At 42.2% G+C, this 15,414-nt stretch overlaps 1 protein-coding gene across 3 annotated transcripts; it reads left to right on the plus strand.

Annotated features, from left to right (window-relative positions):
* The first annotated feature begins 1,303 nt into the window (after positions 1–1,303).
* rrbp1a (ribosome binding protein 1a) lies at positions 1,304–14,645 on the plus strand. 3 transcript variants are annotated; one of them, XM_026189812.2, is made up of 27 exons: positions 1,304–1,505; positions 3,228–4,284; positions 5,569–5,723; positions 5,848–5,970; positions 6,501–6,653; positions 6,875–6,993; positions 7,201–7,354; positions 8,249–8,387; positions 8,526–8,707; positions 8,826–8,860; positions 8,949–9,024; positions 9,145–9,182; positions 9,275–9,356; positions 9,443–9,483; positions 9,626–9,704; positions 9,794–9,883; positions 9,990–10,067; positions 10,150–10,239; positions 10,323–10,415; positions 10,523–10,573; positions 10,657–10,737; positions 11,129–11,212; positions 11,446–11,523; positions 12,169–12,252; positions 12,353–12,451; positions 13,894–14,037; positions 14,125–14,645. In XM_026189812.2, exons 2-27 carry the CDS (start codon positions 3,246–3,248, stop codon positions 14,161–14,163), a joined length of 3,426 nt encoding a protein of 1,141 aa, XP_026045597.2. In that variant the 5' UTR covers positions 1,304–1,505; positions 3,228–3,245; the 3' UTR covers positions 14,164–14,645. The 3 variants fall into 3 exon arrangements, with proteins under 3 accessions (XP_026045597.2, XP_026045598.2, XP_026045599.2); XM_026189813.2 differs by having other exon boundaries at positions 9,446–9,483; XM_026189814.2 differs by lacking the exon at positions 11,446–11,523.
* The last annotated feature ends 769 nt before the right edge of the window (positions 14,646–15,414 follow it).

Below are 15,414 nucleotides of genomic sequence, written 5' to 3' on the forward strand. Positions count from 1 at the left end.
ATGGCTCAGAGCTCAGCAGTGGTCACCAGAAAATCATCATAAATGCTGATATAAGCCTTACAGTAGGACTCAGAGCCATGACGCATGAAAACCTCCCCATAAAGAGAATGTACTCTCTGAATGTTTTTTTTTTTTTAACCGCACCTGCAGGGCTTATTGACGTAACTGGATCATCTGTGCTTCCTTATTGAAACGGGTTAGGATGCTTCTTCCTGGTCCTGCAAAGATTTCTGAAATTCTTCTCAGCTTCTGAGAGTAAGAAGAGAAAGCAGCACTTCGATTTTGGCCCTCAGCAATATAAATATCTAACATTGCCTCCTTGCCTGCCCCCTGACACAGAAGCACAGGGGACTGGCACATCTTGGGTGTGAAAGTGTGAAGGAATGTCTGGAGGACAGTGCATGTTCGTCCTTCAGTAATGGAATTCCATCATTAACAAAACATCAAAAGGACTCAAAGCAAGGTGCGTGTTATGACCAAACCTTTTCTGGGTTCGTCCACCCTGCCCTGCTCAGGGAATCGTTTGCTTTTATGCTCGCATTAGTAACACACCGTCATCTCAAAGTCAAAACAATTGCTGAAGAATGACAAGGACAATCTGCGAGCTTACCTGAACAAACAAGTGCCACCACTTCTCAAACTGCTTTTTAAAGGACTTTGAGAAGTGGTTGTGTCAAGGATTTCAGAAAGGCTTATTATGGGATGTGAAAAGACCCTGATGTGCACTTGTGTATCTGTGTATTGGAAAAATCTGAAACTCTCTTGACACAAAATTGTGAAAGTGTAGAAAAATATAAATGGAAGTGGTGAAAAGCAGAAGTCCTGCTCACAGCAAAAATACTTTGACAAAAGAAGAGGTCAGTAGGTTACACTGTACTTTGCATTAAAGAAAAGATACCTCCCATAGACCTACTCCTTTCAAAGTTGCTGTGGCCTTACAAATAAGAGCACTTTGTTTAAATATGTGGATATTTTGAATACTTCCTTTTGCCAGAACAGGGCAGTCCTCAAAAACGAAAAAAGGCGCTTTTAAGTGTAAAAAAGTGTTTCTTCTCAACTTTACAAAGCATACCCTCCTCCAGAATGAGCGCAGTTAAAAGACATAGTAACAGGAAACTTACTTACTTACTCTCCGTTTCAAACAAATCGCTTTTGTTTGACTGAAAAACCATCTCACTGTGCGAACTTTTTCCATGACCGCAGTAAACTACAACTCCCAGCAGCCTCATTTCCGTCTTGAGAACATTCCAGCCAATCAGAAACCTTGTGGATTTATGGTAGCTATCTGGGGCATGGGGCCAGCGCGTCTAGCCAGCTCAAAGTGCCACGACTTCACAGCAGACCGAGGATTCTCCAGCGGAGTCAGGAGGAGAGCACTGGAAAAAAAGACAAGTTAGCCAGATAGCTGGAAATATAGGTAGCTTTGCTCAAAAGCCACTTCATCTATAACTCGACCTCAGTATATTCCCTTTGAAGCGAGCAGACGTAGCGTTATCAGCGCCGGGGTAAGCGTGGGATTCTTGGAATTTTTTTATTCATTGAACCATCTTTAGCTAGCTTGGAAAGCTGTTAACTGTTAGCCCCTAAGAAAACTACTGCCATAGAAACAGACCAGACGGAAGTTATTTAAAATGATTTTAGACCTTTTTCTCGCTAACTGTTTAGTCTGCATTTTTATTACAGCTTGTGTTGTCCATTTTTGTTGCGTAAGCGACGCTTATTGTGCAGGACGTTAGCCAATTTCATTGATTCATAGTGTTAGCTGCAGTGCTAGCTGGTAAGTATTGATTAAAACCATATAAAATTTAAAATAAATAAATAAATGAAATACTTGGAGCATTTGCACATCACTGTGCTTTAATGCGCGGCACGAGAAATAGGGTGCTCATAACGGTTTGTAAACTTTGAATAATCCCTTTCACTTGTGGTTTTGGGATAATTTTAGGATTAGCTTGAATAAACTATCTTTGAAGTTATTGAAGTCGATGTGTGTGTATTAGATTATGGGGAACAAGTAAGCTGTTATTATATACATCTTTTTAAAACCTTCACGACTTATTCAATTTCACGCCTTTTATCTGAAGACAGTTTAAATATCTTCAGTACACCCTCTATGAGAACCACTATAGCCATGAATTAAAGTCAGATATCTTAGGCTCTGTCTGAGGGATGTGTTTTTCGTAACAAAGGTGCACTTCTATATAACAGTTGGGGTCGAGTTGGCTTTCTTTCAGTCCTCTTCTTCAGTTCAGCCTGAGTAAAGATGCGCTGGTGTGTGACATCACAGATAGGAGGCAGGGCCGTACCTTCCCCTTTGAGTCTAGCTTATAGACCCTGCAATGAACAGGGACTCTGGACTCTTATTCTGCACTTTTCCTTTCCGTGTCACGTTGCTTTGTTTTAAAACAATAAACCTCTACATGTGTTGGCTTCTTGTGTTTATGCATTTTCTGTTAAGATAACATATCTGTTCCAGATATAAATGATAATTCTGCTAGAATAAATCAAGGTGTTTTAGTGACCCGCAAAAAACAGTCAGCCAACATTTCACCCTGCAGGTGAAATGTTCTGGTCTGTGAGAAGAACTTTTAAGAGCCTTGAAGAAAAAGCTGAATACTCTTGAAGGCATTTACTTTAACCACAAGTCAGCTTATGGAAATCTCTGCATTTTCTGTGTGTATTACATTGGTTTGTAACCATTTTTGATATGATCGATCAATTTTTTGAGCATCTGTTTCAAAAAAGTTTTTGATTTTGCTTCAGAAGATATCGTGCCCAAAAGTATGGACCTGTTCTGTTATAAAAATGCAGTAATCAAAATGATAATTCTAATGTTAAAAAAGTGAATGGCTTTAAATGACACTTTGTCTGAGGTTATCGCTCTTGCATTCAGTGTTAAACTGACTGTATGAGATGCAAATAAATGTGAGAAAAACGCATTCAACCCGAAAGTAAGCAACTATTTGGTTTCAGAGTTCAAGATTTATTGTTCTGCTTTCTGTGGCCACAAGTTATTGGACTTGACAGTGACACCTTGAGGCCGTTTGATGTAAAAGCTAGGATTGTTTCTCCTAAGAGCATTAATGGTAATTCTGTCTGATCAGTTGCTTTGCTAAAGCAGCTAATGTTACTTACATTTTTTTCTTTGGTAATATTACAATTTTGTCTGAGTATGAATGACAAAGTGAATCCCCCCCCCCCCCCCCCCTTTTATTTTTATTTTCCAGGTTTACTAAAATTTAGCCATGGATATCTATGACCCCCAGACCCTTGGGATTATGGTTTTTGGTGGATTCATGGTGATCTCTGCTGTTGGGATTGCCCTCGTCTCCACCTTCTCCATGAAGGAGACCTCTTATGAGGAGGCCCTGGCTAAACAGCGCAGAGAACTGGGTAAGACACAGTCTGTTCGCACTGAGAAAAAGAAAAAGGACAAAGTGTCTGAGAAGAAGAACCGTGGAAAGAAGAAAGATGAAAAGCCCAATGGGAAGATCCCAGAGCAGGAGAAAGCTGAAGACGTTTCTGAAGGCGATGCCGACACTGACGCTGACATAGTCAGTGAGGGTGTAACTGCGCCAACTGTAGCTCCTTCTGTTTCTGTGCCTGTCTCCACTTTTGAAGTTGCAGCAGAGATGCAGCCCAAGTCTGCTGCTGAACCAAACCCAGCTCCTGAGCCCTCACCTGCACCTTCACCTAAAGAGAAGAAGAAGAAGCAGAAAGTGGCAAAGGTTGAGCCAGCTTCAACCCAGTCATCTGTAGTTGTGTCTGAACCGATCAAGTCCTCTGCAGCTTCTGCCGTAACCCAGGCTCCAGTCTCTGCCCCAACGAAGGTAACTGCTCCATCCTCTGCACCTGCTTCAGCCAAGGCCGCTCCTCCACCTGCTTCAGCCAAGGCCGCTCCTCCACCTGCTTCAGCCAAGGCCGCTCCTCCACCTGCTTCAGCCAAGGCCGCTCCTTCACCTGCTTCAGCCAAGTCCGCTCCTCCACCTGCTTCAACGAAGTCTGCTCCTGCTCCAACTTCTACAACAGCCAAGTCCTCTTCAACCAAATCTTCCACTTCTGCTGCTCCTGCATCAGCTAAGCCTGCCCCTGTCACATCCAAATCTGCTCCAGCACCAACCAAGTCTGTACCAGCTCCATCTAAAACTGCTCCGGTGCTGGAGGCTGTCACTAAAGATGTCCCAGTGATGGCTGTGCCCCCGGTGGGATCCCAGCAGGCTCCCTCTGTTGCAGCAAAAGCACAAGAACCCAAGAAAAAGGCATCAAAGAAGAAGACTGAGCCTGGTAAGCATTTATATTTTAGAGATCTCTGATTACTGTGTACTAGATGTTGCAAAATGTAGTATTATTAATCTTATTTTAATATTTCTATAGTTTAATTTTAAAGTTATTAAAGAAAGAGGAATGGCTCCGAAACAGGCAGTCTACACACGGTAGATGACAATGCACATAGCTCTACAGAAACCGCAGCTTTAGTTTCAGATATGACCACAGTGCTGCACTGGCTGCTTTTTATTATGCTAATATGTCCCTTCATTTCCCTCACATATGTCTTTCTGGCATCTTTTACCTCTTCCAAAGAGATGTGAGGGAGAGATGAATGGGAATCCTTGGTTCCAGTGCTGGTGATTTTCTGTGTGTGCATACAGAATACTTTTTAGGATGCACGTGTTTCCTTGCTCTAAGCTCCTCTCGAAGCCTCCTCCCTGCTCTTTTTGAGGCACATTTAAGGGACTGGTCCATCTCCAGTGGTGGTGGAGGAGGAATGAGTTCACATCAGTGTAAAACAGAAGATCTAATGTTGTACATGTTCCAAAATGAGAAGTACTCACTGTCTTTACTTCCTTGGTAACCCTTCATATGTTTTAGATATCGACATTTTTTTCTGGGAAGCTGGTTGTTTGCTCTTTGATTAACTCTACAAGCAGCTATTCTTTAATGTAAACAAGACATTGTTTGCTCAACGCAAAGGCCTGCTATTATGCTATGCAGCTATCTGCTGTTACTGTTACAGTTTCTATAATAGACCTTCTCATTTAAATCAATGGAAATGGCAGGAACTACATTAGCCATAACACTGGTTGTTGTAGTGAGAGTTTAATGTTTAAGAGTTGGCTTGCATACACATACTTACAATCTAAGTCAGGAATAACTTGTCAGTACTGATGAACTTGAGCTGTGGACTTGTGGAAATAGTGCCAATGGCAGTGGTGGGTAACGTCTGGCACTTAGCTCTGGAGGGCAGAGAGCACACCAGCTTGTCCAAACACTGTTGCTCTGTTTTGTTAACTTACAAAGCCTCTCAGTGCTGCTGACAATGAGAAGAGAGGTGGGGTCGGCTTTCTCACTTGCCTGAGGCTTGTCTCCGCCTGGTGCCACAATGCCCCATTATTTTGCCATCTGAAAATGCCCAGGGCCCCAGACCCAAAGGACATGTTGTAGCATTGTCCTTTTCCTAAGGCGGTGTGAGAGAATTCAGTCACCTTTGTCTAGACCACCTTATTTTAGATATTAATTAATTCTGAGTTTATTTAATTCTTCTGCATTATTCTGTGTTTGCCTTTGCAGTTGCAGCAGTGGATTCTGCCGATGCTCCGCTGTACCTGCCTTATAAGGCCCTGGTATCAACCATCAGCAGCATGGTGTTCAGTGAGGGAGAGGCACACAGGCTCATCGAGATTCTGTCTGAGAAAGTTGGCATCATCCAGGACACCTGGCACAAGGTATGGAACAGCAGAGTCAGTGAAGGAAAAGCCTCACAAAAGAACATAGTTCACTGAATACATTTGAGAGTTGAAGAAAGATTCATTCTTTTGCATCTCTCTGTGTGTTTGTTTGTGTGTTTAGGCCACTCAGAAAGGAGACCCAGTGGCCATGCTGAAGAAGCAGCTGGACGAGCGAGAGAAACAGCTGGCAGCAGAGCAAGAGGATGCTTCTGCAGTAAAGAATCGTCTTCGAGAGCTCACCAAGGTCAGACATAGAAGAGTCTCAAAAACAGCAGGTCTGCCCAGTGAGACTATTATTACTCATAATATGGACGAGAATCATAGCTGCATTTAAATCCTTATTATAACTAAGCCTGAAAGTGTGGTTTGGCATTGTGGCAGCAGATAAAGAAACTAAATTAAAAGGACTAATATCCTGTTGCCATGACTGTGCACTGACAGCCGCACTAGTCTTCTTTTGTCCTGAGGGTGGCACTATTGGGAAGCTAACTTTATCAGGTTACAATAGAGAAAAAAATCTTTAAGATGCAGGGGCAGTAGTTTCACTTTGATTTGGTAGCCACTGCTCTGTTTTACACCGTATTATGATATATTTTTTAAAAACCTGATTGGTAGGTGCTAAGTGAGAGGTAAAGCCAATAATATGTTCCAAAATTTATAATCCTCTCCTCTCTCGTGAGATTGATGGACAGTTGGTGAGATTTCATTCTTAAGTGACTTGTTGTAACACAATGAACGTGAATCCTTTCTCTGATTGTGCCGTCCATTTATCAGGAGTTGTCTGCTGAGAAGGCCAAGGTGGCCAGCGTAGAGACGAGGCTGAGTTCTCAGCTGAGTAAGAGAGAGCAAGAAATGGTTGCTCTGCAGGCTCGCATGCAGGCCAGCTACCAGGACCACGTAGCCCAAACGCAGAGACTCAATGCAAAGGTCAGTTTAATACACATTACATTGAATTTAAAAATCAAACAGGTATATTTGTGTTTGCGTTGTATTATTTTATGGTTCTCTGAGTAATCTGACTCCTGTTAGAAAGGAAGATTTAGTTTACTCTTGAAACACATTAAACATTACTCTTGTGAAAGAGCAGTAGCACCAGGCTTAATGGTTTCTTTAGCAACATTAAAAAAAAATCTTAAAAATGACTGCAGATCCTAAGCCTTCAGGACCAGCTGGAAAAAGGCCCCAATGCCCAACTTGCTCGCCTACAGCAGGAGAACTCCATCCTGCGTGATGCGCTCAACCAGGCTACGAGTCAAGCCGAGAGCAAGTGAGTTTTTACCAAACGCTGACACGGTAACTGGACTAGTATGGGGCATTAAGAGATTTTTACCTCTTTATAAATACATTAAGTTTTAACTTCAGTACAGTGTGTACTGATTCAGATTCTTTTTATAACAGGTCTGAAGGTTGACTCAGGCTTGAAAGGCATGTGTCTTTACTCTTGAGCTGATGTCTGTCTCCCCTCTGCCCTCAGACAAAATGCAGAGCTGGCCAAGCTGCGACAGGAATGTGCAAAGTTAACCAAGGAACTCGGAGAGAAGACGGAGAGTGTGCTTGCAGATGAGAACATAAGGAAAGGGCTGGAGGCCAAGGTCTCTGCTGCTGAGAAGGAGCTCTCACAGTTTCAGGTTGGCTGCATTATCTTTATTATCACTACATAAGACCTGATTTTTTTTTTTTCCCTGTCTGTTTTGCTATGGGACCACATTTATTCTAGCTTTTTTTATATAATCTTGTTTCTGCAGCGAGTTGGTGTCTGAGCATCTACAAAATGCAAGCCTAGGCCTTTCCCCACCAATCTCTAGACTCTCTAATGTTAAGGGACGTCTAATTGCCTTGTAATCATAGAGCCTAGGGCCGAGAATGGAATGCAGCTGTAACAATGACGGGGGCTGTAGGTGCCAGCTGGAATGCGTTCATGTCCGAGCATCGCTCCTCCCCAGCCTGTTGTAATCGGCCATAAAAACGTGACACCATTTCCAGTTTTCAGGCAGGAAGTACAACAGTGTGTTTTGGTCTGTTAATTTCCTTGTTTTATGCACTATCAGCCCACACAGTCCCACTCATGGAATGCTGCTGCTCTGAGCTATTACTGGTAATGTGGAACAAGTGAGTCAGCACTTCTCACAAGTCAAGTGTGCCTTTTGTTTAATCATTTACTTACTGCCCTCCCAGCAGTCTAAAGTCTTTGTACATATTATGCAACAAATCACGCTCACATGATGAAAGAGTTATATTTTTTTGGACTGTGACTATCAACAACATGGAGACAAAGGAAATTCTGTCATTTCCAAATCAAATCTCCTCCTGTGATGCTCGTAGAAAGAACTGCTTAGCTTAGAAATAAGATGTCTGTTTAATGTAACTGTTAATATTTTTTCTTTTTGTGACATTTTCTGTTGGCTCTTTCTTTTTGTGGAACTTTTAAGGATGCATATGACTCAATGCTGTCAGTTACAAGAAAAGTTTTAGTGATACTTTGCTGCCCTCTGCTGTTTGTAACAACTTAATTTCTTCTTCAGACCAGCCACGCAGAGAAAGAACAGGCATTGCAGAGGAAATTGGAGGAGGTGTGTGAGGAACTCAGAACAACACAGAGTAGAAATGGCAGCCTGCAGGCAACTTTGGACAAGGCCCAACAGGACAGTGGCACACTCTCAGGTCAGTGAGCAAAGGCTATCATATTTAAGTGTTGGCATTTTTTTATGTCAGTAGTTTAAATAGAAAAATTAATCTTAGACAAGTCTTAGTCAAAGTATTTAAAGCTAAAGATTAACGTGCAAGTTTTTATTTCTACAGAGTTTCAAGTACGTGTTAAGAAGTTGGAGGCTGAGCTCAAGGAGCGTTCTGCTCAGGTGGATGCCTTCACTGTCCAGCTGGAGGAGACAAAGAAAGAGAAAAGACAGCTTGAACAGCAGGTGGCGTCAATCAACTCCCTGTTGGAGGCCAGTCAGAATAAAAAGGAGGAGGATAACAAACAGGTAAAAGTATTTTAAGTTTGACCTCTATGAAAGAGATGACTAATACGTAACCACACCTAAAATTGCTGACTAGTATGTAGTCACACCTAAAGATGTTTGTTATTTTTACATTTTCCAGGTGAACTCTGAAGATGTGGAACGTCTAAAGATCAGGTAGGTGTTTACTCTTCCTCTCTCATAAATCAATATCACATCCAATGCTGGTTTATTCACTTTCTAAATATCACGCCCTTATGTACAGCTTGCAAGAGAGAGAGAGCCAGTTAAATGTGCTTCACGAGGAACTGAAGCAACTGCAGATAAAGAAGGAAGCTGCTGTAAGCACTGCATGCATTTGACATTTAATTTGTTACCAAAAAGTATCACTTCTCAGTTTCTCAGGATAAATATAGATCGCAAAAAATGGGCTAATGGCAAATAATGTTCCCTTTCAATAGGAGAACACTATTGCTGAGCTTGAGCAAAGAAATAAGAGGTAAGGTGCTTTATAATTATCTTGGGCTAATAGAAAGTGCAGGTTGGTTTTGTTATGATTTATACCTCTGTGTAAATTGTGTAACCTTTTAGTGAAGATGCCAGTCAGGTCACAGCACTTCAGGATGAACTCAAAAACCTCAAAGAAGAAATGGTGACACTGAAGAACACACAAGTAAGCGTTCCTGTCGATGTGCATGATTCTGCTTTTAGAGCTGCCCAGAAAGAAAAAAATTGATTTGCATGTTGTTCCTGTTTCAGCAGTCAGATGGCTCTGCAGAGCTTGCACTACTACAGAACAGGTAATGCACTTAAATGTTGCTGTTCTGCCTTAACAGGCAAATCGTACACACAGGTTAATAAGTCTGCCACATGTAAAGATCAGCCTCGCATAAAATTAGGTCAGTTATTTACATCCGTTTTGTCTTTTGTTTGCTTTAATAGTTTGACTGAAAAGGATGCTCTGGTCACGTCATTACAAGATGAACTGAGGGTAGCAAAAGAGAAGGTTGCCACTCACGCGGTAAGTCTTTTCACCTGCTGGTGGCTTATCAGCGGAAACCAGTTTGCTGCCAGTCACCTTACTGATAATGTCGTTCACTGCTTAAACAGAACACTGCGGCAGAACTGGCAGCTTTTCAAAATGAAACCAAAGAAGCTCTCCAGACACTTTTCCCACAGATACCTGTAGAGACAGAGCAGGTAAGAAAGGGGGATTTCACTGGGAGAGTTGCTGAATGAGCTTTTTATTCCAAAACAGGTGATAATGTGCCTGTGACTCATTTATGCCTACTTTTTCTCCTCTTAGTTAAACTGGTTAAAAGTGTTTACACAGAACGCTCAGGGAGCTCTGAGCCAGGAGTCTCAGTCAAACACAGCACATTCAGTAAGCCACTTTACACTGTTTCCACATACTGGTTTAAAGTAACCTGGCAGAAGAGGTTGTGAATGTTTGTGGTTTGTTATAGGAGTTGCTTGAGAAACTGAAGGAGGGGGAGGAAAGCCATGGTTCCCTGCAGGCTGAATGTGAACAGTACAGGACAGTACTGGCTGAAACTGTACGTTTCTAAAATCCAGTGGTGAATTACGGATTACAAAGTTGATATGGTCCATCTATAGATCTCTCCATTTTGTCCTTTAGGAAGGAATGCTGAAACATCTTCAGAAGAGTGTGGAGGAGGAAGAGCTCGTATGGAAATCCAAGATGGCTAACTCAGAGGAACAGCTGAAAGAGGTGACTAATAATACCTACTAAAAATTTTATCTTTATCTTGACTTTAAAAACAATGTCACTTTCAGGGGTTTTCAAAACTAATTTACGGTATCTTGTTACATTGCCAGGCTTTGCAGAAAGTCAGTAAGCTGGAAGCAGAAAACCAAAGTATAGAACAGGTGAGGATTTCTCCACTCTATTTAAATCACCTCCTGGGGGTAAGTTGGCATGTTTTAAGTTGTCTTTTTTTTTTTCTCTACAGTTGAAGGAGCAGATGATGCTTCTGGAAGCCCAGCTGGAAAAGCAGACAGACAGTCATCTAATCTCAGAGGAGATGGAGCAGGTACACAAGCAGCTAAGATCTTTAGCAGGCTTACTAGAATTGTATTATATTTATATTAAATGACAGAAACTTGTATATTACTGGCATAGTTTCACCTTTATTCTTGCATTCAGGCTATACACCTGGTTTCTTGACTAGTTAAAAAACAACTTCCATGCATTTATTAAAGTGCAAATGTAACACACTGATGTAGAAGTCTCAAAAACGTACAAAAGCTTCCTTTATCAAATATGATACACAAGAGTTAAGGGGTTAAGCTGGAGAATATCTAATAATAAATTTGCTGAGTTATCTGTTCATATTTAAAATGATGTGTTCATTTACATATTTTGTTCCACTTAAAACAACAACACTAACATTGGCTCCTGCCTGTGCTCTGCTCTGCGTTCAGCTGAAGCTGCAGCTGTCGGAGTGTCAGAGCCAGCTGGATTTGGCCCGGAAGGAGGCCAAGGCACACAAGGAGGAGCTCGCACAGGTGACTACACCGCCGTGACTCACTTTCCCATCGTCTAGCCAATAATATGTAAAGCATTCTTATGAAAGTGTACTTGAGTTGAGAGGAGGGAATTTTCGTTAAGGAATCCATGCGACTCATGACTTCACATGCAGAACCAGCTCAGTAAGCTGTCACTGACTTATGAGTGCCAAGCGAGAGATTCATGGATGGAGGTTACGTAAACAGTGACGAGCGGCGGCTTCCTTTTTCAGGTCAGAGAGCAGCTGAGCGAGATCACGCTGCGGGCCCAGCAAGAACAGAATGGCCCGGCTGAGGCTCAACCCACTCAGGTCAGGGTGCAAATGTCACCCTTCACTTCCTGTTAGAGAGTACTGGACAGTGACATGAACGGCTTAAATAAATCTCCTTTGTTTTTTGTTTTTTTTAACATTTCCTTCACAATTGGGTTTGGTTCCATTTAATAGGACATCGAATTAAATTTGCAAGGATCCAGATGTGTGTTGTCATGTGAATTAGAAACACATTTAGTCATTTCCTTCTCCTAAATGACGGATCTTCCATGAAAAACAAGTCCTGATGACTCCGATATAGTGGGGCTGTAATTCCAGTCCGTCCAGTACTCCTCCAGCAGGGCAGCTGTTTATGCTAACCACTGCTTGCACTAACAGAGTGAGCCTAACTCTTAACTGCTGCTGATTCTCCACTTGCATGCTCACCTCTGTTTTGTTTCCTGATATTTGTTTATATGTTTAAAAGCCCAGAAACCTCGTGTTTGATTTTAGTCTTTCACCTAGAAACAGCGAGAGAAAGTACTAACTCGGTCCACAGGTTGAGCAGCTTTTGATTTATGTATGTTGGTGTGTGCACAGTGCTGGCAATTTAACAAAAGAATGTTTGTTTACGCATCACTGTGCTGCTTATTAGTGTGTGTGTGTGTGTATGTGTATTTATAGTGTGCCTCTGTCTGCCGCCAGGTCCAGAACGAGTTGAGCCAGACGGCAGAGAAGCTGCACGGGGAGGCAACCCACAGGCAGCAGCTCTCAGAAGAGTATGAGAAGGTATCAGCTACAGTCTGTGCAGTATTTATGTTCTTCTTACACCTTTACGTTTCTCTTAAGTTCGCAGTGGATAACAGAGATGTGTGCTGTCAACTTTCAGGCCCAAAAAACTGTAGCAGAACTTCAGGCTCAACTGGATCTTTTAAAGGATTCCTCAGAGTCGCCACAATCCGACACTGAAGACGTAGCTCAGCTGAAGGTGCGCAATGGCTACAATAGCGTTTTGTTAGAAAATAGCAACCACTGTTTGTTTGTTTTGTTTAAATTAAACAAAAAGTGCGACCGTGGTTCAAGGCATTGGGAAGCTCATCCTGTAACCGGAAGATTGCCGGTTCGATCTCCAGCTCTGTCTGCCTACTGGTGATGGCGCGATATAGCAGCCTCGCTTCTGTCAGTCTGCCCCAGGGCAGCTGTGGCTACAACTGTAGCTTGCCTCCACCAGTGTGTGAATGTGAGAGTGAATGAATAGTGGAATCGTAAAGTGCTTTGAGGGTCTCAAAAGCGCTATATAAATGCAATCTATTATTATTATTATTATTATTCCATCCATCCATCCATCTTCATCCGCTTATCCGAGGTCGGGTCGCGGGGGTAGCAGCCTAAGCAAAGAGGTCCAGACCTCCCTCTCCCCAGCCACCTCCTCCAGCTTGTCCGGGGGAATACCAAGGCGTTCCCAGGCCAGCCGAGAGATATAATCTCTCCAGCGTGTCCTGGGTCTGCCCCGGGGCCTCCTCCCGGTGGGACATGCCTGGAACACCTCGCCCAGGAGGCGCCCAGGGGGCATCCTTGCCAGATGCCCGAACCACCTCAGCTGGCTCCTTTCGATGTGGAGCAGCAGCTGCTCTACTCTAAGCCCCTCCCGGATGGCCGAACTTCTCACCCTATCTCTAAGGGAGAGGCCAGCCACCCTTCGGAGGAAGCTCATTTCCGCCGCTTGTATCCGCGATCTCGTTCTTTCGGTCACTACCCACAGCTCGTGGCCATAGGTGAGGGTAGGGACGTAGATCGACCGGTAAATTGAGAGCTTCGCTTTTACACTCAGCTCCCTCTTCACCACGACTGACCGGTGCAGCGTCCGCATTACTGCATATTATTATTATTAATAATAATAATATTATTATTATTATTATTATTATTATTATTATTATAAAAACTACTGATATGGTTGAAACTGTGCATAAACATACAGATATAGCGAGCATAGTGTGAGCATATTACATGAATAGGGTTGTAGTATTTCATAGGTGAGTGTGTGGCAGGGTTACAGTATAGGATGGATGAGTGCTGGTCTATTATAAATCTTTAACCCTGCAAAGTATGTCAGGATGACAGTGGCCCTGCTTCTAACAAAAGAAACTTGATTGTCATGCAGTCTACACACCAAACAGTGCAGAATGAAAATACATCACCTGGCTCAGAATAGTGCAGCAAAAGAGAGTATAAAGAGGTCATGAGTCAAGTCACTTGACTTGATATAGAACATGGAATGAATAAGCAAGAACAAGATGTGCAAATATGTATAATATATAATAAAAAAAGAATACATCTGTTTATAAAAACATGTAAAGCTCTTTCAAAGTGTTTTTTTTTTTTTTTACCTTAGTTCATTGGTGTCATGTTTGCTCCTGGTTGTTTGAACAGGAGCGCTTGGCGAAGGAGAAGAAACTGTCCAAAGACCTGGGCCAGGCAGCCACTAAGCTCCAGCAGCTTCTTAAAGCTACTCGGGAGCAGCTAACCAAAGAGCGGGAGACGGTGAGAACACTACAGGAGCACCTGGAGAACAAGGTGAGTAAATGCACTCCCAGTGTGTACGCTCATAACCTTTTGTTCTTACATATCTTCATGCTACCATTTCTCATATTTCTTTTCAAGGGAGAATACGTGGAACTGAAGGAAGGAACGTCTGTGTGAGAGGAAGTTCACTGCAGACACTACAAAACTGCCAAATATGCCTTATAATTACCATAGTTATGCATTCCAAAAATTTCTTTTCTTGTACTGTAGTTGATTGCATTTATTGCAGCTGTAGGAATCAAGTATTTGATATTTTTAAAAACATTTCAAACTAAGATTAGAGGAGATAATCCTGCTGCAATCTTTATTAAAACCCACATTCCCTCAACAACTCTGGCTATGTCAGAAGTTATTTATCCCCCTGCCTTCTATTTCTGACATTCCCCCATAGTTCAGTGTTAAAAGGGAAACCGAATGTACGTCAAACGTGCATCAACCTGTGCAATTACTTTGTATGTCTTTTCTATGTGGTTGAATGATGGGAACATAATGTGGTTCATCAGTGCAGGGCCTGCTTTTCCTCTGTAGCTGGTTGCCATTAACACACATTGAATCTGAATTTGTATGAATGAATAAACTACAGTGTTGGCACTCTGTAATGGTGTTCAGTGCGTGTGTGTTGTTGCTGCAATGCAGTCAATGTTGGCAGGAAGCGAAGCATAATGGCACATTTTTAGTTCCGGTGTGATTAAAAACCACACATCTTCAGTCATGTGTCCTGCACAGTACATTTACCTTAAGGCATTCAATAGAGTTTTTATTTATGTTGCACCGATTCTCACAACAGTAGTCCCTGGCATTGCACTACTGTAAAGGACCTTATGGTTTTATAGAGGAAAACTCCAATTCTTTGTTTTTCCTCTAATTATCTTTAAGGAAAGATTGGTAAGAAAGAAGAATGTGATAAGTTTTGACATTTGGCTTAGGACCACTACACTCTAAATCATTGTGTCAGGCTTAAAAGCTGTTTGCCAAACCATTGCTATGTGGAGAAAGACTACTGCTATCTACCAGGAAGTCCTGTTAGACAGCAACATGCTCCGTGTACATTTGTCATACAACTGAATGCAGATGTGAAATCCAGCCATAGTGCTCAGACTAAAGACACCTTTAAGGGGGGAAAAAGGTGCCACTGTATTTTCTTAAAGCTTTAATTTCAATAAAACTGTTAGAATTCCCCCAAGAGTGTTTGGCTGTTTCCTTTATGACCACTTCAAGGACTTTACGGAGAGTAGAGTCTCTGAAAAAGAGACTAATTTCATTTTTAGTTCAAGTAAAGTGAGAAAGCTCAAAGTGCGACTTCTTTATAAATAAAAAAGAAAAATATAAATCTAAATGTAGTCAAAGCCTCACTAATTGCGCTTTCAA

Source organism: Astatotilapia calliptera, chromosome 13, assembly GCF_964374335.1.
Source record: "Astatotilapia calliptera chromosome 13, fAstCal68.1, whole genome shotgun sequence".
In the NCBI taxonomy this organism is placed as follows: domain Eukaryota; kingdom Metazoa; phylum Chordata; class Actinopteri; order Cichliformes; family Cichlidae; genus Astatotilapia; species Astatotilapia calliptera.